Source organism: Dermacentor andersoni, chromosome 3 (assembly GCF_023375885.2).
Source record: "Dermacentor andersoni chromosome 3, qqDerAnde1_hic_scaffold, whole genome shotgun sequence".
Lineage (NCBI taxonomy): Eukaryota > Metazoa > Arthropoda > Arachnida > Ixodida > Ixodidae > Dermacentor > Dermacentor andersoni.
This window is the reverse complement of record NC_092816.1, coordinates 78,482,466-78,508,387: the sequence shown is the minus strand read 5'-3', so window position 1 is coordinate 78,508,387 and position 25,922 is coordinate 78,482,466. Positions and strand designations below refer to the sequence as shown.

Genomic DNA, 25,922 nt, shown 5'->3' with positions numbered 1-25,922 from the left:
TCCCGGTTGTGCGCCTCTGTTCCCGTTGCGATAAGCGGAATGGTCTCTGCCAAGCCCAGACGAGCAGGGCCTGCCTCGATTTGTTTGCGCGTCGGCGCCGTGTAGAGCCGCCAACCGCTTTGTCTTGCGCGAGCCCCCCCCCCCCCCCCCCCCCCTTCCCCTCGTCCCAAATTCACGCTCGACGGCAACAGGCGTAGGGTTGGAGGGGGGCAAGCCCGTCTTGATCGACGTGCGCGCCACCTCCTCTGCTGTCTCGAGTGAGCGGCCAACGACGTCCGTCCACCTTCTTCGTCGATGACGAGGAGGAACCGAATGTCGGAGGGAGAAATGACAACCGCCGCTGCCAAACAATGGACCGGAGAAGCGTGTGCTGCGAGCGAAAGAAAAAGCGTCCGCGGAAAGAAGGAAAACGTAAAAATAAAAAAGAGGGTCGGTCGTTGCAGCGTGCTGAATGTTATTGTTACTTCCGTGGGAGGAAAGGGACTCCTCCGTTGATGGCTGGCTGACTGCCTGGCAGGCAGTTCAGCGGCGCAGTCTCCAGCCGCCGCACAGACTTGTTTCCTTTCGTACGCTGCTGCCTTTATCCGCTTCGTGATTCATCTTGCTTTATTCATCCCTACTCTCCTTGCTGCTGCTGCTACGCGCCGAGAAGCGGCAGCAATTCCTCCTCCTGCGCCGTTCGCCTTCTGGCGAGAGCCGCTTTTTCTTCCTCTTTCGTATTTATTTTTCTCTTCCTTTCTTTCTGATCTGCGCATCTGCTGCTTCGTCTGACGGCGCGCGCGGTCCTCCGGTCTTTCTTTTTCTTGCATCTGCAGCCGTGTTCCCTTCTCACGTGCGTCCTCGTTTTTTTTCTTTGTGAGCGCTTTCCTCTTCCTTTTATGCGCGGCGCTTGCAACACGACGAGAAGCCGGAGGAGGAAGTTGGGAGAGAGCGACAGGGGAGGAGAGGCCACGCACACACAACTCTTCGGTTGCGCTCAGCGTGCGGAGCTGTATTAGCTGCGCTTTTCTTTTTGTTCTCTTCATTCCTTTGCTCCCCGCGACCCTCCGCTTACGTTTCTCTCTTATTTATCTCTCTATTCGGTCTCCTTTTGTAGGTTTTTTTACTTCGCTGCCGCGCCCTCCCGCTGCGCGGGCGCAGCGCCCCGCTGAGCTGCTTTTCGTGGAGCAGTCGTTTCGTTTCTATCTCTTTGTGCTTTGTGTTGTCGTTATCTGCAACGCTGGCGGGCGTCCGCGTGTGCCTGCTTTAGCTGGTTTTTTCCTTTTTTTTTGTTCGGTTTATTTCTTTCTCCCGTGTCGTGTAGCCGGTGCTCGCCTTTCTGGTTTTTCTTGTTTGTACTTAATCGCGAGCTCCCTTCGCTAGCGGGCCCTGCCGCCGATTCTCGCGCAGTTTCCATCGCATTTTGTTTTGTTGCGTTCGCGGAGCCAGCTTGGTATTTTCGTTCGCGCTTTTATTGCGTGGCTTGCGCCTTCTATCCTGTCTGGCTAGCTGTTTATCTCTCAGAGGAGCTGCTCCGTGCTTATCGGCTTTGCTTGCTTTTGTTTTTTTTTCTGTTCTCTTGACTTTATCGCCCACCCTATCTTTTTTGTTTCACCTTACCTCCTTCGCCGAGCCCGGCTTTTTGTTGCGGCTGGCTTTTTTCTTTGTTTATTCCAGCAAACACTTTGTCCCCCTCTACCCCCCAATCTCCTTTCTCGGTCAGTTTGTTGCCGATTCTCCGGTCTTTATTTTTTATTTTTGCGTGTACGTATTCGATGCCTGCCCGTGTGTGTGTGTACTCTCCACCTTGAGACCGGACCCACGCTCTGTTGGGATCTTTAATTCCTTCGCTCTTTCCTAGCGACGCACTTATCTGACCTCACCCTTAGCACTCCCCCCCCCCCCCCCCCCTTGTTTTTCTGTTTTTCTCTATCTCTCCAGGAGCGCCCACTGCTCGCTTTTCTTCTTTGCACTGCGCTATTTCTCGTCCGGCCGGCCCTGCAATTTCCTGGCTGCTATGTCTCCATCCGTGTCTTTTTTTTTCCTTTTATATAAATTGCTGCTTTCGTCGAGCCATTGCTCGCTTTTGTTTTTATTATCCGTGCTGTCGCTGCCTCCGAGGAAGCGAACGTGCGTGCGCGCCCTGCTTTCCTGGTACGTTCCTTTACTTTTTTTTTTTTTCATCTGGGAGCTCATCGTCGTTCGAGCGTGCCTCTCTTTCGTTTTTATTTATTCAATTTCCCGCCGTGATCCAGTCATCCGGCCAGTGCCTCTTCGCTCTCTCCTTCCCGCTCGCTTCGTTTTTCTTTTTTTGTTGTTGTTGGCCTTTCTCTTTTTCCTGTCTTTTTGCTTGCCGTAACCAGCCCATCGTCATCCGTCCAGAGGATCCTTCTTTTCCTCTCGCTTACCTCGCGCTATGGCCGCTTTTGCTTTTATATCCATCGCGCCTTCCTTTCGTGTTATGTTGCTGCTGCTTTTTCTCCGGCTACGTGGTTTTCGCTGTGCGTATTGTGAGAGGGTGAGAGCTGGTTTATGTCGCTTCTCGCCGTTAAAGAGCTGCCTCGCTTTTCTTGTTCTCATTTTTGTCTCGCCTTTTGCGTCTCTTGTTCGTTACCTGGTTTTCCTTTCTCCGAAAGGGTCGAGAAGGAAGAAGCTTGTCCGTGTGTTGTGTTCGTGGCCCTAGCGGCTGTGTGGGCTTGCGCGAGAAGGACGTTGAGAGAGAGAGAGAGAGACAGAAGGGGAATCGGCGCACCGATATTTTTGGGCGTGCGTGCGTGCGCCGCTGCCGGGCCGGCGGCGGGAACCGATGCGAGGGTGGCGCTGAAAGAAGGAGCGACGTCGGCGGCGGCGCTCGCCTCTCAAGGTCATCGGCTTTGCAGCGCTGCGCGCTCGCTTCGTCGACGCGGCGGCCGAGGACGGACGTCGGCACATTTAAATTGCGCGCTCTCTCTCTATCCTTCCTCTTTCGTAGTTGTCTTTCTCCTCCTTTCCGCGTTTTTCTTTCTCTCCGGTGTCCTTTTGCGCTCGCTTTTTTAATCTTTTACGCTTCGCTTCTCTCTCTCTGGGTTGCTGCAACGTATCTCTCTTACTTCATCCTTACTCCATTTCGATTCCCGCTGCTCTCTGCGGCTCGCTTCCCCTCTGCGCCCGCTCTCCTTCCATCGCGTACGCTGATCCCCCGCCCCTTTCTCTCTTCCCCGCTTGTTCACGGTTTCGTCCTTCTGGTTGCTCCTCCTCCCCCGTCGCGTCATTTCTTCGGAGCGGTTTATATATATATATATTTTTTTTGCTTGGTTTCGTTGCGTTGTTGCGCCGGGGCGCCGATTCTCGCAGCCGTCGTTGCGCGCTCGCTGTGTGCGTCTGCCTGGAATGGCGGCCGGCTCGTAACCAACTAAGCAACACGCGCGCGCGCTCACAATTCATCGTACTAGCGCTGCGTTGCCTTGGGGGCGGCGGGTCTCAGTCTCTCTCTCTCTCTGGCGGGCGAGAGGGTGTGCGGGCGCGTGTATAATGGGAAACAAAAATAAAGACGTGGAGGCGACAGCTGCCTGCAAGTGCAAGGTGTACGAGAAAGGAGGCGGCGCGCGTTCCTGTTTCTCTTGTTTTGTGTGTTGTTTCTCTTGGCCTGCCTGACGGGGCGCGCTGGTTGTTTTGTTTCTGAGGGTAGCTTCTTTATTTCTCTCGGCTCGGCTGCGGCGTTGGCCGCTCTTAGGGTTGTCTCTCTTTGTTTTACATTTTTTGTCGTTTTTGCTTTCGTCGCCGTGCGTGCGTACCGGTTGTGTGTCGCCGGCGTGTGCGTCCGTTTCTATAAGTGCCGAAACTGGTTGGCGATGCTCTCTGCGGCGGCGGCGCTTGGGCCGTCGTCTGGTCGTGGCTGGCTGGAGGCTTGTTGTTGGCCGGTTGCCTAGTTGAACCCCGCCTCGGCTGCCCGTTTTCGCTGTTTTTGTTTTGCTTATACTCCGCGACTAGTAGTATACGCGCCTTTCGCGCTCGTGGTGCTTGCTGCTCGAGTTTATTATTTGCGTCTCTTTCAAAACCGAAGAGGAGTCGCGGAGCGGGGCTTGCTTCGTTGTTTGGGGGGGGGGGGGGGTGCTTGCTTGGGGGCTCTACTACTTCCTCCCTTTGTATTTGTGTGGTTTAATCCTTCTTCCTATGATCATTATTCGCAAGAAAGAGTCGCTGCGCTTTGCATTGCAGGCTTGCGCGGAATTTATTGCTTGTTGTTCGCCGTAAGCTGACCTTCTTTCTGCCTGTGTGTGTGGTTGTCCTCGTGCGTGCGCGGCGCGTGCTTCGTCGCGAGCCCGCTCCTTCGCAGCAGCAGCATCTGGCGTGGCTAGTTGTGCCTACGGCCTGTGTGCGCTCTGCTCCCCCCCCCCCCCCTCCTTTTTGTTTCATTTTGCAAGAGGGAACCGGGGCTGGCTGTGTGCGTGTTTATGCTCGCGCCCTCGACAGTCTTTGGGCGGCCTTTCGGGCATGCCCCTCTAGCGTGGTTCTCGGTCAAAGGTTGCGCGCGCGCGTGTGTGTGAGATAGACAAAAAAATGTGTAGGCTCATCAACAAAAGAGCAGCAGGCTGGTGCTCGAGATGGTGGAGCCTTCCGTATGCTTTGTCTCGCGTTCCTCGCGGCGACCACGCTTGGCAGTTTCTGCGGGCGTAAAGGGCTGCCAAGTTGGGAGTGTTCTAGCCACACACTCGGCGCGCTGTTTTCTCTAGTGAAACAGTACGTGGCAGGCTGCCGGTATGTGGTGCGAGGGCGTTTCCGAAAGGATCTCGCTCCCGTTAGATCAAAGGCGGAGTGTGTTGCCGGGAGTTTTGTCGCTTTGCTGCAACTTCTGGTTTGTGCTATATTTCGGGTTTTTCAGAATGCGTCCTTGGTTGGGTGGGAAGTGGGGGTTGTTTTACTGACTGCCTACGTTTCCGCTCGCCTCAGACCGGTCGGCCACGTTTGTGCGATCGCCCTTCCTAGCGAAAGGCGTGTACCGTCTGTTCACGGCTTTGACCGTACATTCTCTCTCTCTCTCCCTTCACTTTCGTGACCGCCTCGACCTTTCGCCGCGGAGCCTTTGGGACGGTGCTAGGCGGCGACGGCTCGCGTGGAACGTCCGGTTCTGAACGATGCCTTTGGTGCGTCTCGTCACTCAACCGCATTATTGGGGTTCCCGTCTCGTGTTTACTTTTGTTGTTGACCTTGTGCTTAAGCTCGCATGCTGCCAGTGATGCGCCGATTCTTTTTTTTTTTTTCATATGAGAACGAGGAAGGCCATCGCTTCTTGTCTCCTCGGTTTTTTGAGCCGCTGTCAGTCGCTGAGTCACGGTCAGCACGGCCCAGCGCACGTTGTTTTGCGTCGTATGTATAACCGACTGGCCCCAGTGACACGCGCACTCGACCGGGAATGCGGGACACCACAGAAAGCTCGTTCTGAATGTGTGCCTGTACCTGAACGTATACCCGCCCCAACTCCTCACACCTCGATGCCGCGCTCGGTGGTTGACCCCCACAAGAGGGGTGTTCAACCGTGGTTCTCCGTAATAAAATGCGGTACGGTTTATGAAACCCCGAGTCTGGCGCGTGAACCTCGCGCGTATCCTTTCGACTCCCTGAAACCAGGCGCCCCCGCCCACCCCAGGAAGAGATTGGGGCCGTGCTTTTTTTCTCGTGTTTAGACGGTGCCCATGCCACGACTTCCTGCACCCTTAACGTCGTTGGCCACCGCGATGAGAGATAAGTATGTTTGTGCCAGCCCTCGCCTTTTCGGCGTCGCCGTGGAACCTGTTCTGCCACTTTCCAGTAACTGTCATCCGCGTTTGTAGCCACCATTCTGCTTCTTTTCTTTTTTTTTCCCCCGTGGTTTGGAACTGCCGTCGGTCTGTTCGGTCGATCTTATCTCGTGCTTGGTTAGGTTCGCGCTTTATTTCCGCTTGGGACCACTGGGTATTTGGGAGAACGTAGACGGGCAGGTGCGAACTAGCGCCTCCTAGTTTGGCGGTAGATAGTAATCGACATTGTAGTCCTTCTCTTTCGCATTTCTGTGTTCGAATGTTGCTGGTGTCCTGGCAGAGCGGCAATGGCCTGTCTTTAAGCGAAGAGGAGGCATAGGCCGTACCCCCCCCCCCCCCCCCCCAACCCCGTCTCTCGTAATTCGGAGAGGAAGAAGTCGCTTCCGGGAAAGAATGAAAAAGGTTGGTTGAAGTCGCTCCTGGCTGTTTCGCCATGCATAACTCGTAGCCTTTAATAGCCGCTGCAGCTCGATTTGCTCCCTTTCCGCTGCTAGCCTGCCGCCGGTGCACTTGAGACAGCGATCTCGGCCGAACGATTGCGGTGATACGCGGCTGTCCACCGATCGGCGACCTTATCAGTTTTTTTTTTTCTTTTCTTTTTTTTTTTTTTTTCCTGGCCCGGGAGTTCCGTTCCGTCGCTGCGAGATATCGCTCGCCTCTTTTATCAGACTCGCTTGGAAACCGTGGTACGTGTGGCGCACTGGGCGGCGGCACCCTTTGGAGCGGTGATTGCGCTTAATTGCGTCTCTGCAACGTTGTTATAACTGCGAGCACCGTTGAGAACCTTGCGTGACGTTTCGGTACGGACGGCCGGGTAAACCCTGCGATGTGTGCACAGCGCTCGCGATGGGAGTGTTGAACGGGGTGGCGGCACGTTCTTTTTTAAATACCTCTCCGATGTCTCCTATGTTTATGAGTACGTTATACGCTAAGTTGGCACATCTCTCTCAAAGTATGCTGGACGTTTCCCCGGTATCCAAGAAGAAGAAAAAAATATCCCGTCGTCCAACAGGCTTAAAGGTGAACGACACAACTCTACGTGTTGACAAAGATGGATGTCCATTCTACTATTGGAGGAAATAGAGCCCGAACTTGTCTTCCGCGTCGGTACGTCTGCGTGACGTCACACATTTGGGTGTCTTCTCGTATTTTGGGCCGCCCCTATCGGTGACATTTTGGCTATGTTGCGAAGCAGTGCAGCCCTTGATTATCGAATAGACTCTGTCGAAATCCATGTCGCCACGGCAATGTCACCCACTCTCGTTGTTTGGCGTCACTTTGCTTACGAAGCTTCTTCCTCTCTCACGGTAACGGTGTTCGTTTTGTTGTTTCATAAGCGCAGCTCACTAATAGGCTTAATATTGCTATTTCGTGCCCCTTATCTGCGTACACATTTACCTCTGCTGTACAGGGATGCTTTGCTGCGATATTCCCTGGAACACGCAGTAGGGGTTGAACTGGCTCGGCTCCGTAGCATGCTCATGCAAACAGGTACTCTGCGGTATGCTACCAAAGCACGACATTCTAGCAAAGCGTACTCGCCGGATTTCATCCCCATTAGCGCACGATCTAACAAGTGTTCTACAACACCTCCTCATTCCGTCGCCATTCCGCGAATTCCATTTCCCTCCGCAACTCCCTCCAGAGCTTTCCGTAAATGCATTTATGAGAACGTCCTTCCTGGCGGCATTTTATTTGCCTCCTTCACTCGCCGAGCAAGCTCCCCCGTCTCGCGTCGATTCAATGGCAGGGATGTTATTCTCGCTTCACTTTTATTCGTCCGTGAATGGGGCGCTCGTGGATGGCTTTGCCTTGGCGGGGCGGCTTCACCTCACTGCCTGTCCTCCGGCGGGGAGATCGTTGTCTGCAGTCGAGGCGGCGGGGGGAAACCGTTACGCCGCCGATTGCATCTCGAGGACGCAGCGAACCGGGCAACCGCTGGTTGCGCGCCCTGCCACCGTCACGGCCACAGTGTTTTCACAAGAGCGCTTTTCTCTGCACTCGCCCCCCCCCACTCCTATTACTCGATCTGTTTTGCTTAGTAGAAAGTGGGTGCTGCGATCTCGTTTTGCGTTCCGATCAGAGTTGTTGCTACTGCTGCCTTCGAATTTATAACGAGCTTGCCTGACGCTGCCGCTTGTGCTGCGGCCTCGGCGCCGGCGTAGCGCCGTCAGCGACTTGTTTGTGCCGTGCTGGCGGCATTGCTTGGCTCCTGCTTAGAAACGATGGTAGTTTTGCCGACGATTGGGTGCTAGAAATGTCCCCCCTGTACTGACGATGCGAAGGTTCCCACTGCACAGGCGCACGTAAAATTTGATTCTAGTCAAATTGGTGATAAATACATAACCACTGTCCTTAAGGCACACAGTGCGAAGAGCGCTGTGCTTGTTTTACTGGCTGTGTGTTCGAGTTTAGTGTTAGATTGATTCATTGGTTTGGAGTTCCAAAGAAAGACTTCCTGTTAGATCAGCTATATTGAAAAAAAAAATGAGGGGGGGGGGGTAGGGGGTAGGTTTGCCCTATATTAAATAAATTTGACCACCTGTGGTTCTTCCAATGTGTGCACCTGAAGCTCTCATCACAATCGTGTTTGCGTTCTGCCTCCACCAGAATGTAGCCGCAGATCAAGAACTAAACCTTGTTACCTTGTGCTCGGCCACCCAAAGCCACAGACTGTGAGCCACTGTGGCCATTTTTTTGGCAACTTCAGAAAGTGCATCGGCACTCTGAAGCTCTCTTGACACAACCACTGTAGACATAGTGCAACATTTCGAGGTCTTTTGCGCTGTTGAAGTGCCATTTACGAAAGGCCGCTGGCCACTTTTGTTGTTACTCATTGCCGTCCATTGGCAGTGCAGCATGTCGGCACTTTTCGTCAGGGAGACATCGTTGGCATCTTTCTGCTAACATTTGATCTTTGCTGAGCGTTGTGATGAAAGTGTTGCACTGTTGCAAATCCTGCTGTTGAAAGATGAGTTTTCCTGCAAGTTCATTGTCTGTCTTCTCCATTCTAAGTGGCCCTCTCGGTGCTTCTTGCTTCACGACACTCTTGCCGAAGTGTTTTTGCATGGCATGAGGGAGCTTATTGTTGAAGCAGTGGAAGTCAGCTCTGCATGTGTCAAAGCCATTGATTGTCGGCTCTTGATCTGCACAGGGGACAACGGCCCTGCAGCTTGTGTGGAAAGCACAGGAATGATAGCTTACCTATCCAGCACTGCCACACGCCTCTCTTCCTAAGAATTCTTAGTAATTGTTTTTTTTTTGTTTTATAATGTCATGTTTGTACACAAAGCCACGTTAATGCTGCTGCACACTCGGCAACAGCTGTGTTTAAGGCGGCACACCAACTGGCTATTGCCATTCGTTTCTTGTTCCTTGACAAGCGGCCCATCATTTTTCCAGACAATAACAGTGGAAGCACCTGTTTTTTTTTTTTTTTAAGCATCCTTCGTACTTGTTGCTGGGCAGCTGTGATGGCTAAGAGGATGGGGAATGGGGAGAGGTCAACGTCTGACTCACAATCTGCATTTGTGTTGGTTTTTGATTAGTGTTTCTTGGAATTATTTTTCTCCGGGCAGGGGGGGGGGGAGATTTAGCACATGTGGCACCTGCTTTCTTTCTTCAGCCATTGGCCTGACAGCTCACTGCAGCTGTTTTCAAATGAGAAGAGTGCATATTCACTCCGAAGGAAGTTCAGCAGCATTACTTGCACTTTCTTTTTTTTCACTGGGAGGCTTTTGTTTAGTGTTATAAGTAAGGAGCAAAGGTTGTCAAAACTTTTTGCCTGATGGCTTCCTTTTACTTTCTTCATTTTCTGTGTGTGTTGCCTGATCTTTTTGCTTTGAGGAGTGGCACCTGTGTTATCAGAAATGTCGTACTGAAGCACTTCGGGTCAATGTGCGTATAGCTTGCAACGCATGATCAATTTATTCTGCTCTCATTGGAATGCTACCGCCAGGACTGGAACCCGTTAGCATGTGCATGGCAGGAAAAAGTTGTCGTTTGAGTTTTGTCACTGTGGCATGTTGTTGCCTTGGCTGCTGTGTTGCTGGGCATAGTTAGAGGAGGACTGTCGGTACACTTCACAATGGATGCGGAACTGGTCACCACGTGGCTTACTAGTTCACATGTAGCAATGGCATAGGTGGTTTGTTGTGCATTCCGCTTCTCTTGGATGACAGCAAAACAGTGCAAAATAGACCGTTCCAACAAGAATTGTATGGTTATTGGAGCACACTGTATTCCACCCTGGCTGTCATGGGAAGCAACTTGAAAACACAAGGAAAGTTCGAGTTCCTGTGTTCTACAGCTGCCTGCAACACTCCAGGAAGCAGTGTTGGGCAGCAACGACAGATTAAAAGGCATTTAGTCAAGAAAGCGGGGTGGCCTGGTGAATTAGTGTCACATTGAGGGGCGCTCATGTCGCTTGCACTGTAGTAAGGGAGACAAAACTCTAGCAGCAATGACATGGCCAGGTTTTCAGATTGCAGCTCTGATTATCTTTTTTTTTTTTAGCCCTCTTGCTCCCACAAATAATCTTGTCAACATAATTAACTGAAACCTTGAAAAGTCTCTCATTAACTACATTTCATGGAAGAGACACACCAGCTTGCCCACTTTGCGTAGCAGCTGTGCTGGCCAGCGAGTCGTCTGCATTAGCAGCTGCGCATTTGGTTGGCGCCTGTGAAACGCGGCACATGCATCAGCTATTTCCTGTTGCCTGCGGCAGCATGTTTAGTGGGAAATTTCTGATTGTGCAGTTGTTCCCATGTGCTGTGTTGTTTCTCGTTTGAGGACGTACACCTGTGACACATGCTGGCCCGGTTTTGTTACCGCAGCCTTCTTTTTTTCTTTCCTTCTTTCTTCATTGTTCCCCTTGTGGTTTCCAGTTAAGCTAAGCCTTATGTGTTTCCTGGTGTACTTGAAGTTAACTTTTTTAATTGTTTATGGTGGTTGTGCCAGAAAATGGTGAGACAGGGGTTGGTATTGGTGTTCTTGTGGTGAATGTATTGTAAATGGTATTTCAACTAGAATCTTCTGCATGCACAAGCAGTGAAGATAAGGGCTTTCTTTTTTAGCAGGTATTAGGTAACAACTATTAACTCAAAGCAATGTTCGCCATTCGGAAGTGTTGTTCCATACTTGCATTGCCAGTCTTTCTTTGTAGTTCGGTTGCATTACTTGACCTCGGTTTGTTAACCATCCGCTCGGGAAGTGAAACAGGGACTGATGTTTTCGTAGTTTGTGGAACCGGTTACAAAATGCGAAGATGGATCACTCTCGAGAACTATGACTTATCAGGGCGTTTGTGTGTGGCTCGGCGTCTTGGGTGTCTGCACCTGCATTAGTGAACTGATAACCTGCTGCAATACACGTTTCTGGTCTTCCGAGAGCTGCTATGTTTGTTCTTTGGCATTCCTTTGCCTTGTTCCTTATTGTGAGCAAGTGATAGGCCACCATGCATGCAGTGTGTGCTCGTGTGTAGTCGCTGTGAGAAAACTGCTCTTAGCAGTGGTAATGGCATTGCCAATGTGACCAGCACTCATAACTTTCGTCATCTTCATCTGTACATATCACCATTGAGTGCGTAGTCTTCCTCTCTGGAAGGTTGCATAATAAAAGGGCTGCCTCATAAGTGATGGAGGCATGGGCCTTTGATTCAGCAAGGTGTTCTGTCATTGTAGGCACTCATTTTATCAGCTATGCAGTGATGTTGGTTAGTATAGAAGGGTGTGAGGTTCTGTAGCCTATGCAACGACTGGCAGACAATGGACTAAACCGATGGAAGGGGTGGAGTGTCCAAAAGAAAGCAAGCTGGCAATGTGCTTGCATATAATTTATGTTCGGGTGGCAACATTTTGTTGTGGTATTGTCTGTGGCTTGGTGGTTTGTAGAGAGATAGCTTATACATTTATTGCAAGCCCCATGAACATTTCAGAGATCTTGTAACTTTATGCTTAAGAGGCCCTCTAAAGAATACCTTCCGAAACAGCTTGCATGTTTTCAGTACAGGTTGGAAGAAGCTGAAAGCGATCCGCCGATATGCCTTGCTTTAGTTTGGCACAAAAGATACCCACATTTGAAATTGTTCTTCCCCGCTCTAAAAAAAATTATTTTATGCTCGCATCCTATGACTGAGCACAATATGCGCAAGTGTTGCATACATGTTGTTGTTCTCGTCTGCTGGTGGTGCAGGGGCCATGATGCGGGCTCTCCTTACAAGCGGGCTGGGCCCCTGAGTCCCCCCTTGGCTGGCACACGGGGCTACCCTTACCCACAGGACCCGACCCGGACACACTTCTCGCCCCTGCTCAACTCAACCCAGCAGAGCTATCGCGATGCCTTTCAGGTACGTCTTGTGCCTGCTGTTGATTCATGAAATGAGAAACTCGGCACTTGGGTCTTTCGGAAAGCTTTTCACTTGGAAGAAAAGCTTATAGCAGTCTGGAGCTTGAACCCAACACCACCGCCATTGTTCTACCGACGCTTGCAAAGCTTTTCCCGAATAATCCTCACTGGATTCCCTTCGAAGAAAGGAGCGCTGTTTTTAGATGGATGCAAGGAAAGGAAGAATTGTAATCCATCCTATGTAGGGGCACGTTATCCACCTAAGGGGAGGGCTCCTCTTCTACGAATATGAGTCTCTGCTTCATGTGCACTGCACTGAAAGTCTATAGCATTCGAAGCTGGCCTTTGGGAAATGTCTGTGTCCATTTGTATAGTTGTAGTGCGGTGCATCCTTTGTTGCCGGGCTCGGTGGCACCTAGCTGCTTCAAATGAATCAAACCTTGAAACTTTTGCTTCATAAAATAGCCACATATGGACCGAGCGTAAGTAGCACACGTGTGTGACACGCCGAAAACACGCTAGGTAAAGAGCGCGTGCAGTATCCTTTCCTTTTCACTTTGCGTTCGAAAGGGCACTGGTGAAGTAAGTGCACAGGTTCCTGCGACTGAGCAACGTTTGAAAAGTCCTAGTCAGGAATGCGCCTGTCAACAGGAATGTGTTATCATTTCCGCGCAGCCTAGCGCAAACTGACAAGCCTCAACCCACCTTGGAGGCCAGCCAAGCGTGCATTTATTTATTTTTTGTTCTCACCCGCTGGCGTCCTCTCTTATCAGGCCTTGGTGTGGCATGTTCGTCCCTGGATCGTTGTTAGCGTCCGCCGACGTTTTTATCAGCGCTGGGTAACAAGAGCACACACACACCGAGAAGATGGGAAGTGGGCGAGGCAGCAGAATGATAAGCTTGGGCTGGCGTGTATGTTGGTGACAGAGCGAAAGTTGCCACCGTGGCTGCCACCCTCTTGCTTGCGGAGCACTATTTCATTCCCTCCAGGGAAATTGCATGTTGCGCTGCGGTGGGTGCTTCCCTGATAAGCAGGGCAAGACTCTTCACTATCGCGTATCATTGTGCTTTAAGGTGTTGCTGTAGCTCGGATAAACAGGCCACTTGGCTTATCCGGGGAGGGCAACATAGAGGAAGAGCAGTGGCATTATCGCTAGCCTGCTTTTGATGCGTTGGCATTGCTCGGCATCTTGTCACATTCTGTCTGTGTGCCCCTTTGGGTACCTCTTTTCCCAGCCCTTTTTCTTCTCCCTCTCTCTCTTTTGTGTCCTTCGTTTTGCCTCAGGGCAGCAATGTTGCAGATTGATGTGGACTGGCATTGTCTTGGCACTTTATTTTGCGAGCACACTGAATCTGAGCAATGGCAAGGAATCTGGCTCTGGGACGTTGGTGAAGGTTGCCAGTAAAGATAATTATGCTAATGGGGACCTCTTCAATTTGTGAAGGCCAGAGTGTTGACAGTTTTCCTTCTCTACTGTTTGTGTGCCTGTCAAGGTTGATCCAGTATTGAAATAGAATCACATTTTTGTGTCCAGAAAAGTGGCTGTCATGCAGTCTCGCATAGGAAACGTACACCAAATATCAATGGCAATGTAAGTAAGCTGTTAAGCACATCGGCTGTGCACTTGTCTGAATTTGATGTGATAAAATTGTGCTTAAGGTTGTATTCAGAGTTCTTTGAAATGCATACTCACCATTCGTGCTGCGCTGAACATTAGCATAAGTTCACTGGTATTGTATGCTGCAATGCATGTTATTATCTAGACCAGACCTTCAATGGGATATTGTGCTTGATATTGATTTGTTGTCTTTCCGTAAATTCAGCTTAGTAAGTAGCTGCTGTGGTAAAGTCCCCTTACAAGGTGCACCATTTGGAATAGCTTTAAGAGTAAGCTAGCAAGGTGTTAGAATGGCTAGTGAGCCTTGGATCCTTGGCTCATCGGTAGCTGCAAGATGCTTCCATGCTCTAGAATGTTTCTGTTATGACAATGCAGATGCTCATATGCTGTGTGCAAAAGGGGCTATGAACTTAGCAGTGTTCAAAGGCAGCAGCTAGAAATGGATGAGCTTTTTCTTTTATAGAAAGGTGTGCACATAGTTCAGGACTTTGAAATATGGCTGAAATAACTGCGTAAAGATTTGCCCAATTGAAACACACTTGGAAGCTTGTGCACTACTACTAGCTTATGTCCTGTTTGCCCTGCTATAGCATTATCAGAGGGCTTGGTGCAACCTCATGTCATCAGCTTTTGTGTAACATGTAAGAGCTGTTGGGAGTAACCTTTTCTCAAGTTCCACTTTTCGTTTTCCTGAAGCTAGTGTCTACCAATGTCATTTGTTTAGTGCTTTAAAAGCAGTCTTGCTTTGACTGTGTGTAGGTCGCTGAAGGTGCTCAAGTTATTTTGGCTTGCAGCTGCAGGCAGAGCGGCAGCACCAGCAGCTGCAGGCAGAGCGGCAGCACCAGCAGCAGCAGCAACAACAACAGCAGCAACAACAGCAGCAGCAGCAGCAGCAGCAACAGCAGCACCATCAACACCAGCAACAGCAGCAGCAACAGCAGCACCAGCAGCAGCAGCAGCAACAACAGGAGTTCCTTCTGGAACGCTTCCGAGAACCCGAGCCACAGCATGTGCGGCGGAGACCTTCTCTGCTCCCAACGCCTGCAGAGTATGCTGCCAACCAGGAGCGTGCCGAGCGGGAACGGTGGGTTTCTCTTGTTGGATGTGCTGCACTACAGCAAACCTGTTGGGGAAGAGATTGTCTTCGTTCACTTTTCGTCTAAGCACAGTTAAAGGCATTGGCATTTGATTGTGGCTTGTTTGTCCAACTGCTGGTTTACATGTCTGGCACACAGTAAAACCAACGTCTCTAAAAGTACTTCGTATCCACACCATCTATGTGCGATATCACTTGTGTGTATGTTGAAAGCCACCATGAGGGTTGCAACCTTTGTACTCGTCAACCTTGGCCCAGCTGCCCCCTGAGGCTAATCTAGTATTTCACAGAATGCATTCAGTTTGCAATTCAGTTTGCATTCAGTTTGCAGTTGGCGACACCAAGAGTGATTATAGTAGCATTACTGTCACATGTTGACGTGTTGGGCTTGATGACAGTGTCTACTCATTGGTCTTATCCTTAAATGATAATGAAGCTTCTAGCACAGCTGAATGTTTGAACATGCAGCATAATGCTGGCAATAGTTGCTGGTTTTTCTTCTGTGCATATTAAGAAAATACGAGCATTTTAGTACTCGTCATGGTACATGTTACTGATTCTTCCACACAATTCTCATACTGTTCTCATTTCCAACTTACCACTCGTAGTGGTAGTGCATCTTAAGCTGACTGTGGGTGGTGGCTGACAAGTACACCTGGGATGACCAACCCTTTTTCAATGTCTGCTGTGTTAGTGCTGGCTTAGGAGCAACCAGCCTTGTGTGACGGTGATGTGATGTGCAGGTACTTGGAGGCGTACCGGTTCCCACAGTATGAACAGCGCGACCTGGGCGGGGGCCTGGTGGGCCTGGTGGGAGGTCCCCCCGGGGGCTCGGCGGTGGCCAGTGCAGCGAGTGGCCTCGTCGAGCCACTCGAGGTGGTGCACCTGAACAAGCGGCCCCGGCTTGGCCTGCTGCTGGGCGACCCCAAGGCCCAGCAGCCCTTGCTCATCGACACCTCCTCACCGCACCACCACCACCCATCGTCGTCCCACCTCTCATCGCAGCACCACCTGATGCCTGCGGGTGTGGAGGTCAAGAAAGAGCCCGCTGCGTATGTGCCCCAGACCGAGGCCATCTCTCCCACGCTGCCCGGGGAGGACGGTCGGCCCCCGCTGTCACCCCAGGGCAGGTCCTCCAAGGATGATCTGCTCAATGCCATCAACAGGCTAGACCGGGAGATAGCACAGGTCGAGTCACAGACCAACAAGCTCAGGAAAAAGCAGGTGGGTGGGGCCACACATTTACTATCGCATCTCGGGGCCTGCTTATTTACTTGTATTCACAATACGAGAAAAGTGTGAAGGCACACAGTGCGTAACAGTGTGCAATTGGCTGACGCCAGGCCTTTAAGAATAAATGCAGCGGGGGCAAGAGAGAAATGAACAGTGGGAAAGGGAGGTCTGATTTGTCTTACACGTGCCGTGCACTTATTCATGTGGTGAAGCTGGTGTTTACCAATTGATAATGCTCTCGTAACCACTACATGCGTGATAGTTCTAAATTCTTCTTTTCCACTCTTGCATCTCTTGCAGCAAGAGCTAGAAGCCAACAACCCTGCAGACAGCAAAAAGGACGCGCAAGACACAGCACCCATTGAACCCAAGCAGCTGAGTGTTGCACAGGTCGTCTACTCGGAAAATAGGGTGTGTTATTGCATTTTCTTCTTCAAATGGACGACCTTGGCGTTGCATTTTGTCATGAAGGTGGTTTGCTAATTCAGCTTCACTGGGTGTGCTTATGTCCGCGACTGTATGTCAACATAAGTTACTTCCCGAAACACACTTCGATGTCAAGGCTGTGAGCTCGTCTCAGTTGAGAGAAGTCTCGTGTCAGCATCGACATGCAAAAACTGATAAAAGAAACATTTTTCTCAACTCAGTTTGCCTAGTGCCAGCATCCTTAACTGAAATCCACTGCCGTAGATACAGTAGAACATATTGTTAATACAATCCCATTTCGTATGCTTTCCAGACACGCGTTCACGATCTGAAACACAAGAAAATGACCCAATGCAGTTAAGCTTCCTTTACTGGTTAATACCTTCCAAGAAAACGGTCTTTCAGCACTAATGTTCTGTACATCGGCCAAATGCGATCATATGATAAGTTTTCCCGCCGCTAGATCCCATGCAAACAAGGAAAGGCATGATAGAGAGAGGTAAGTGCCTGCCACAGCAACTTCCCTGCAGTACTGCCTGCCTGTGTCGCGTGACAAGGCTGGCAAGCACTTTGTTTCCTCTCCCGGTACCAGCAAATTTCCTCACGGGTCATCACATGTCGCATTCACAGCTGTTCAATAAGCATCCTTACCTATCTGCTTCATAATGTGCGGCATAGTTCTGTGAGAACCGCGCTGCATGGTTTAAATAGGCGATAACCCAAACTGCCGCCATATTGAGTGAGGATCATATTTTGCTCTGGCGCCATCATATTCCGGGGTCGCTCAACAACTTGATTTCGTTTGGTTTTCCTGTCTCAAAACTGTCTCAAAACGCCACACAATAAGAAAACAACACGGATTTTGGGTGACAGGCTTTTAACAGCTCCAGGCACTGCAATGTTTCGTTTCTTTTTTTTTTTTCTTCATAAGTTCAATGGTATGGCTACTAGGATATTTGGTACCTCTTGTAACTAAAGCCCCTGTAGAGTAGTTTCCAGCTGACCAGGTTAATTGCAAACAATTTGCCCTCTTACTACGGCACCTCTCTTCGATTGTGGCGTAGCATTGAAGCGCTGCTATGTGCTTCCTGCTAACATTTCTCCATGAAAGGCAGGGGAAGTGTGTGTGTTCACACGTCGCATGTGGAAGTGGAACCAGTTTTGAGTTTCGAATTGCTTGCCAGGGGACAGCAAATTTGCTGGCAAAATGACCGAAGGAGAGAGAGAGAGGAGGACAAAAGGGGAGGAATGACAGGGAGGTTAGCCAGTGTAAGTACCAGCTGGCTACCCTGTACTGGGCAAAGGGAATAAAAGGAGAAAGAATAGAAAAAAAAGAAACAGAAAAATTCACACAGTAACACGATGCTACGTGCGAAAACATTAAAAGACTGTCGCACAATTCGCATGTCCTTAAAAACCGAAGGAGCATTCGTCAAGCGGCTTTAGTGGAAACGGGGAGGTGGGACATACGACGAGGGACTCTATTTAGACTCATTTGCAGAAAGCCATATGGAAGGAGCTGTGGTGTTGTATATTGGAGTAGGGCAACTAAATTTACCAGGTAGACATTTCGTGCTCTCTCTCTCTCTCTCTCTCTCTCTCTCTCTCTCTCTCTGTTTGTGTCCAACACTCCAGGCTGACTAGTGTTCCTTTTACCTCTCTCCCCTCTCCGAACTGCAGAAAAAAGCACAGCTTGCCCATGCCGCTCTTGATAATCTAGGCCCGAAAGTGGATTTGGTGAGTGATGCTTGGTTCTTGCCTGCAGTCGCAAGTTCTTTGCTTGATGTGAGTCGTGCAGTGTCCATGAACGTGGCATTTTATTTTCCTTTGTAGCCAATGTACAATCAACCTTCTGACACTGCCATATATCACGAAAACAAGAAAAAGTAAGCGACCTTTTTTTTAACGCTTAGATAACACTTGTATTGCAATGTTTTGGTAGTGAATTTGTGATTAGCTTGCCTTAGGTTTATATGCCTGGTGTGGAATTGCTAAACTGCAAGTCTGCACATAGTTGTCAATCATTCCGGTTGCAGATTTGACAAATGTCAGCGTTGTGCTATAGAGATGTTTTCCTTTACTGTTAGAGGGGTCAAGCCAACCCTTATTTAGCTTAGTGATATTTATTAAGGCAAGCATCACTGACAAACAATACTATGGAAGGCATTCCTTGTAAGTTTATTGTGCTTGTTTTTGCCTATCAGAGGTGTTGTTCACACTTGATAACTGTAGCTTGCAACTAAAGTATGCTGCAGATTAGCCGAAAGCAGTATTTCCTTTATAAAGTCCTTATGTTTGGCACTTCTTTCCAGATTCCACGAGTTTAGGAAAAGTTTGACAATATATTTTAAAAAGAGAGCACAAGAACGAGAAGCAAGGGTAAGAAAAGTTGCTGCTGGTCCCTTGCGTATTGTACTGCATTGGCCTTTACATACGAATGTTCTTGTGCCACACTACATTTGGACTGTCCTGCATACTAATATAGGACCCCCTTTCCCGTTCTTTTGCAGGAAAAATACTTAACAGATACTTACAATCAGCTTATGCAGGCATGGCTGAGAAAAATGGAAAAGAGGGAAAACAACGCTGCACGAAAGTGAGTATCCTTTTCCCACATTGCATGTTTTTTCCCTGTTTGCCAGAACTGTCTTGGAGCATAGACATGAACATGAAAGAGCAGTGTTGAGTTTAATCAGCTAAAATTACTGTGCATGAGAGTCAGGCAGATAGGGCAAAGGACGAGAGAGAATTGGGTGTGCCCACAGGTACCCATGATGGTGCGTACATCCTCAAGTGTAGTCGCAGTCCTTCAGGAAGCGAAGTAGTGGCTTGGTGGCTTCATGCATACACCAGTACCTCGGTTAAGGTCTCTGGACCCCCTGTTCTTCACTCTGTTGTAGTTACTCAGTTAAAACAACACCAAATGTCATCCTCGGTAATTCGCACAAGTTCGGGCCCCCTGCTGGCAAGTAGTGCTATGAAAAGGAATCCCATTGGCTCTATTGTGTGCAGAGCCAAGGACCAGAAGCAGCGAGAGTTCTTTGAGAAGCAGTTCCCCGAGCTGAAGAAGCAGCGGGAGGACCGGGAGCGTTTCTCGCGGGCGGGCCAGCGGGTGCGCAGTGAAGCCGAACTGGAGGAGATCATGGACGGGCTCCAGGAGCAGGAGGTGGGTGGGCCCCCCCTTATGACTTGGAACAGAACTTGGGAGAGAAAAAGTGGTTTTCAATAGATCAGCGAGACCAGTAGCATATTCCTTGCATGTGGAAGGAAGTGCAGCATGCGTTTGTGGTGCGTTTTGTTCTTTTGTTCAGGTGGAAAGTTGGGCTAGTTGGAATGGATGCGTCATTTAAGATTGTCTTGAAAAACTACACCGATGCAGAGTCCCATGTCCTTCTCTTAATGTTGCCGTTATTTTCCACGCTGATCTCAAGTATGCTTCGGTAGGATCAGCCGTGCGAACCCCAAGTATATTCATTTGAACATTCATGTGGTAGTTTCCGTGTGGTTGCCTGTTACGTAGTTATTTTTCTGAACACAAGCATGCAACATGTTGCATGCTTGTGCGGTCCGTTTAACAAACTGTGTCACTATTCATGCGTCACCAGTGGTGCTTAGGCTGCTTGCTGCGTCTCTTGTGAAGGTGATGCGAGCGTGTTGTGGCGAGATCTGCTGGTGTGCATTTGGGAAACTGTCTGACACTGGCATTGCGGGTTGTGTGCAGAACGAGGATCGCAAGATGCGGAGCTACGCAGTCGTGCCACCGATCCTGGTGGACGTGCGGTCGCGGCGTCCACGCTACCTGAACCGCAATAGCCTGGTGGAAGACCTGTCGGCCGAGTACAAGGATCGCCAGATGCAGAATGTCTGGACCGACCAGGAGAAGGAGATTTTCCGTGAGAAGTACCTCCAGCATCCCAAGAACTTCGGCGTCATCGCCTCCTACCTGGAGAGGAAGGTGAGGGCTCGTGCAACGGTACTATTGCTGCCACCTTCCAAAAGTCACCGTTTCCATTTACAAGCTTTCTTTTTCTTTGCCTGATCGTTTGTTTCACTCTTCCCAAGGCTCATTAGCCAAATAAAACCATTCACCAGAAAAAGATAGCCATTGTATTTGTGCCAGTAGCGTCATCTTTCCTGAGTGCCCAACGCAGGCATTGCATTTAGTATTTGCCACCAAAAAATTTCATTGCTGCATTACTGTTTGCAAGTGTCTCCCTTTGGTACTGTAGAAACTCATGCAAACACTTAAGAAAATGAGCTAAGTATTTTGTTTATTCATCCACCATAAATAAACGAGAAATAGTATGAAATGGAAACCTACCAACAGGGTGCAACCATACTTGGTTGTTTGCAGTGAACTTGCGTTGATGTGATGAATCAATTGTGGTCTGTCTCCTGAGGTGTGGCGCTCTGCCGTCCCCGTGTGTGCAGAGTGTAGCAGACTGTGTCCAGTATTACTACCTGACCAAGAAGAGTGAGAACTACAAGCAGCTGCTGCGCAAGCACAACGTCAAGAAACGCACAAGAGCCATGGTGAAGGCCCCCGTTCCACCTGCCTCTCAGCCCCAGCCGGTGACAAGCTCATTGCCTGTGCGCAACCCCCTGCCTACAAGCAATAGTGGCAGCACAAGCACCATCACTGCCACCACCACCACCGCCACCATTACCACGACCACCGCCACCAGTTCCACGACGGCAACAACCAGCACTGGTGTGGCGACCGCCACTGTTACGGCAACGTCGACTACCACTACTGCCACTGCAGCAACCACCACCAGCGCCTCTGCTGCCGCCGCCACCACCACCACCACCACCACCACTGCACTCGCCACGGAAAGCAACGGCGGTGGCCGAAGTGAAGACAAGGCTGCGCCCTCGGCGGCGGCACCGTCGAGGGGCGGGTCTCCGTGCCAGGCATCCACGGCCACGCCACCTCCAACGCAACCTCAGGCCAACGGCCCCATTGGCGAGGAAGCCAGCAAGCCACCGTGCATTGTGGACACTATTAATGGGCGAGTTTTTCCAGTTCATTCTGTCCGTTCAACGTGTGTTCCATGGCATTGCAGGTAGTCTGCATTTAGCTTTGGGAGGGGGCTGTGGCGTTTTGCTCAGATCTAGGTCATGGGTTCGGCCCTTTGCAGCGACTAAAATTCGGCCAACCTTGGCAAAAAACACTTATGTACTTGGATTTAAGTGCAGGGATTCCGGGTGGTCAGCGCTCCGTCTGGAGTGCTCCACTATGATGGCGTCTCTTGTAACCTGAGTGTATGCTTGCAAATGCCACAAAGAAAATGTCTGGCTATCCAGAAGACTAGCCGAGCAAGAAGGAATTGAATACGAAATCCCTGAATCTGTTGTGCTGTGACGTACAGGTTAAAATAGTCGCAGTTCCACTTAATAGAATTGCAATGTAAATTTCCTGTAATGCTGCTTTGCCCACTATTGCAGAGATGTTTGTTGGACTTAAATTGCATGTGTGATCATTTACAGTGGGACTTAGTGTGTCTATGGTAGCCACTGTTAAAGTTGTGCAAATAACCTCAATGTTGTGCAAATAACCTCAATGGTAATTTTGTGTTGTTTACTTTCCAGCTTGAAGACTCCAATGCTGGAGAAAGTTTCTGAAAGCAGTGCAGCTACTTCAGTGGAGGGCAAAGGTTCGTGCATATGTTTGCTTGTCTTCATTACTTCGAAGCCACGTTGACGAAAAGGATGCGAGGATGCTTTGACCCTGTGACACTAGCAAGCATTAAGAGCACACACACAAAAAAGTGGACAGGCAGGAATTAGGATTGCACTGTAGTTTCTTCTGACAAGAGTGTCATCTGAATATCGTATTGCTGGGTTATTTGGCCCGAACTTAATGCCAAGGGGAAAGGGATGCATGCTGAATTATTGTTGCATCTGTGTCCTACCACTTGCAAAACAGTCTGTGAAAGGCAACGTGTGCGACTTGACACATGAGCCTGGATGTCTGTGCAGGAGGAGGAGAGACTGGACTGCCTTGCATGGTGTGCCAGTGCCGCTTGGAGAAAAGTGGCCAGTGGCGGCCCCTAACCAAGGCAAACTGCCACATGTACGGTCTCAAGGACACGGACCTGGTGCCGGATGCACGCGTGTGCGTCAGCTGTCGGTTCAAGACCGTGCGCCAGCGTATTGCCCAGTACGTTTGCTCTCCCTATTGTTCGCTGGCCATCTCAGTACCTTGGCACGGCTGCTGCTCCTCTTGCCACGCAGTGCAGAGTCTGGGTTTGTTGGGCCCTTGGTTACTAAGTGGGGGGGGAGGGCTTCAAACCATTGCACGCTCTGTTGTTACCAATTTACTCTAGCTAGTGTAGCAGGAGGCCTGTGCAGGTTGCTTGAGGTTTTGTATGAAAGGCTCCAAAAGCTTTGCTGTCATGTCTTAAACCTTGACTTAAAGTTATGGGGTTTTACTTGCCAAAACCACTTTCTGATTACGAGGCACGCCGTAGTGGGGGACTTCGGAAATTTGGACCACCTGGGGTTCTTTTAACGTGCACCTAAGTCTAAGTACATGGGTGTTTTCACATTTTGCCCCTATGGAAATGCAGCTGCCGTGGCTGGGATTCGATCCCGCGACCTCGTGCTTAGAAGCCCAACGCCATAGCCACTAAGCAACCACGGCGGGTCTGAAACCTTGACTACAAAAGCCGTTGTGTAAAAATCTGTGCTTGCACACCTTTGAGCCGGTGGTTCGCCTTCTTTTTTTTCCACAGCTTTTGTACTTTGCGTCACAGTACGTTGGATTAACTGTGCACCAACTCGCCTATCGTAGTACTCTGCTAAACAACATTTCATTACTGTTGCCCACCGATAATTCGGACAGATTCGCAGCAGCACCACATGGCCCCATAACTTCACGTATAAGGACGCCTGAAATTTTGGACACCTTGCAGCATCTTCAGACAACTAATGAAGTGCAAGAAACAATAGCATGAGAAGACAATGCTACAGAATCTTGGCTTTGTTTTGTTGCTGCGGGAGGGAGATTCGATGCAGGTACCAACTACTATCTTCTGTCTGTTGTGACTACATAACAATGATGGAGATACGGACTGGTTACTTTGCAAGCAAGCTTATGTGTGCATAGCTACTCGTTGACAAATGTGGGTCGCACGTTAAGCGATCACTTGCGAAAATGGTTTCATTCTCACGAGATTTTGTTGCTTTCATCCAGCACATCAACAGGCAACAAGTGTTCCTGGCACTAGTCACGCGAAATTTCTTGAAAAGTATCTCCGAAAGTTTCATGGCACCTTTTCTTGCCACTATGGCACTTACCGTATTTACACGATTGTAAGTCGACCCCCCCCATATCGCGTGACAGGAAAAAAAAAAAAGCATACCCGAGGGCGCATTTGATAACGGAAATTTTCAGTAGCTGACATGGCCACTAGACTACTCGTCTTCACTAGTGCTGCCATCGTCATCGTTGCTACAATTCCACAGCGTGTCATCGTCCAGCAGCCCACGCCGAATGCACCCAACCACGCGCAGCCGTCAGGGAGGCTCTTTTGACAGGTTCGGTTGGTGTAATTTCGCGGTCTTCTGCCGCCAGCCACTCGTACTCACGGCGGAGCAGGTCCTTAAAAGGCGAAAGTCCGGGCTTGTTTCATGACCATGTCGCACTTCACTGCCAGGGACCGATCACGCATTTCAGCGACATATGCCGCAAGCTTAGCCTACAGCTCCAGAAAGTGTCCAGACTTCGGCACATGGGAAATTTCTCACTTGCCGTCACAAGTGAAAATTTCGCTTCGCTGCAGTCGCCACTCTCGCACCACCCGTTCAGAAACATCGAACTTGCGGTTTCTTCGGTGAAAAAATGGCAGCCCTCATGAACGCTGCTGTGAATGAGTGCTGAACGATTAGTGGGCCTGGAGCATTCATGATGACTGAGGAAGCATAGAAGTAGCACGTAGCCGGCAGTAGAGGGGAACGCGTCAAACCAATGCCAATGCCTTTTAACAGGGAAAGAGAAACCTGCGAGCGGTGTCTGCTCTTCCATGAACTACCGATACTCCCCGCAAGCGCCGCCGTTCTGAGGGTGTCGCCGCAAATGGGAACAGCGGCGCTTCCATGAGTGTTGCGTGCACTGCAAAACTCTAAAAATGTTGAAAAACCCTTCCAAAAAGCGAACAAACACGCGGAATAGCAAAAAGCTACGGGTAGGGCCATAGAGCAAACAAAATTGTAACCATGTTTTAGCTCCCACTGGTCTTGCTTTTTTGACTGTGCCATGTTTTGGTTTCGAATGTAAGTCGACCCCCTCACTTCAGATTTTCAAATAAAAAAAAAAAAGTGGTTGACTTACAATTGTGTAAATACGGTATATTCTGCTGAATCCGATATTTCATACTCCTAATGACTCTGACATCTAAACGGCCTAGTTAAGTCTGAATTAGTCTGCAAATCCAATTTAGACATCTAAACGTGCTAGTTGAGTCTGAATTATACATCTGCAACTGCATATCCGATAATTTGATATATTTGTGTTCATTATATCAAGGTGTGCATCTTTGTGGACTTCACCAGTATGACAGGTGTGTGCCAAATTTGGATTGTGCAGCCGGAATGTGCAGATGCAGTCTTGCATGTACACAACGCCATGTGCGGTTACGGCTTTGCATGGCTGGAGAACAATTGGTTGGCTTTTCTTTCATGTTAGTCGTGATGCTATGTTTTGGTCTTCCCTGAGTGCAAGCTTTGCTTTGCAAATTGTGCAGGTGCCCAATAGCAACATGCAAAAGTCCCAAGCGCAAGATGAAGAGGTTACGGCCACTTCCTGCAAAGTGGACAGAGCTGGACAAGGACCTCAAGGAGTCTATCAGCAAGGAACTACGTATGTTTCCTTCCACATATTGCCATCTCGGCTTAGATGTGTAGTTTAGGACTGCGAAGTGTAGTGCCTCTAGTTACATGGGCTTTCAGTTATTCATGTATAAGTCAAAGCTCTAGATTTTAGCAGTATTACTACATGTTCAAGGAAACAACCTGCCTAAACACCATTCGCTCTAGTCGGTCGCATTCAAGCATGATTGAAGGCTCTCGTCAGCACCCTCGAGGTTGTTGAGGAGATTGAGAATGGTTTTACATCAGCCTATTTGTAGCAGGGCTAGTAAAGGTAACAGCCGCCAGGCAGGGTTTGTACAGAACGGTGAAAACCATTGAATTTGGAGAAAATAGATTTTAGGGCCCCTAACATCTCCTGGAAAACTAGTGTTGGGGGCAACTTTTGAACGTAAAAAATAACAATCTCCACACAACACTGTGCTGTGGACACTGTCTATGGCAAAACAACCCTAGATATTTTCTTTTGAGAGTGTTGCTAAATGATTGCAATGTGGCATGTCCACAGCCACCGACGACAGGCTCATTTAAATCGCTATTGCCATCTTGAAGCTAGACGAAGCCAGATCAAGC

General features: G+C 49.6%; 1 protein-coding gene across 3 annotated transcripts in view; it reads left to right on the top strand.

The window, feature by feature from the left end:
• LOC126543240 (uncharacterized) overlaps positions 1–25,922 on the top strand; it is a 72,311-nt gene that overhangs the window by 28,490 nt on the left and 17,899 nt on the right. For all 3 annotated transcript variants that reach the window (XM_055061474.1, XM_055061478.2, XM_055061469.2), the window contains 14 exons: positions 11,952–12,105; positions 14,518–14,807; positions 15,563–16,043; positions 16,353–16,463; positions 18,159–18,215; positions 18,312–18,364; positions 18,791–18,857; positions 18,989–19,074; positions 19,491–19,644; positions 20,200–20,433; positions 20,910–21,490; positions 22,071–22,135; positions 22,461–22,641; positions 25,226–25,341. In XM_055061474.1, coding sequence (XP_054917449.1) covers positions 11,952–12,105; positions 14,518–14,807; positions 15,563–16,043; positions 16,353–16,463; positions 18,159–18,215; positions 18,312–18,364; positions 18,791–18,857; positions 18,989–19,074; positions 19,491–19,644; positions 20,200–20,433; positions 20,910–21,490; positions 22,071–22,135; positions 22,461–22,641; positions 25,226–25,341 — 2,630 coding nt within the window. The remainder of the gene's footprint in view (positions 1–11,951; positions 12,106–14,517; positions 14,808–15,562; positions 16,044–16,352; positions 16,464–18,158; positions 18,216–18,311; positions 18,365–18,790; positions 18,858–18,988; positions 19,075–19,490; positions 19,645–20,199; positions 20,434–20,909; positions 21,491–22,070; positions 22,136–22,460; positions 22,642–25,225; positions 25,342–25,922) is intronic.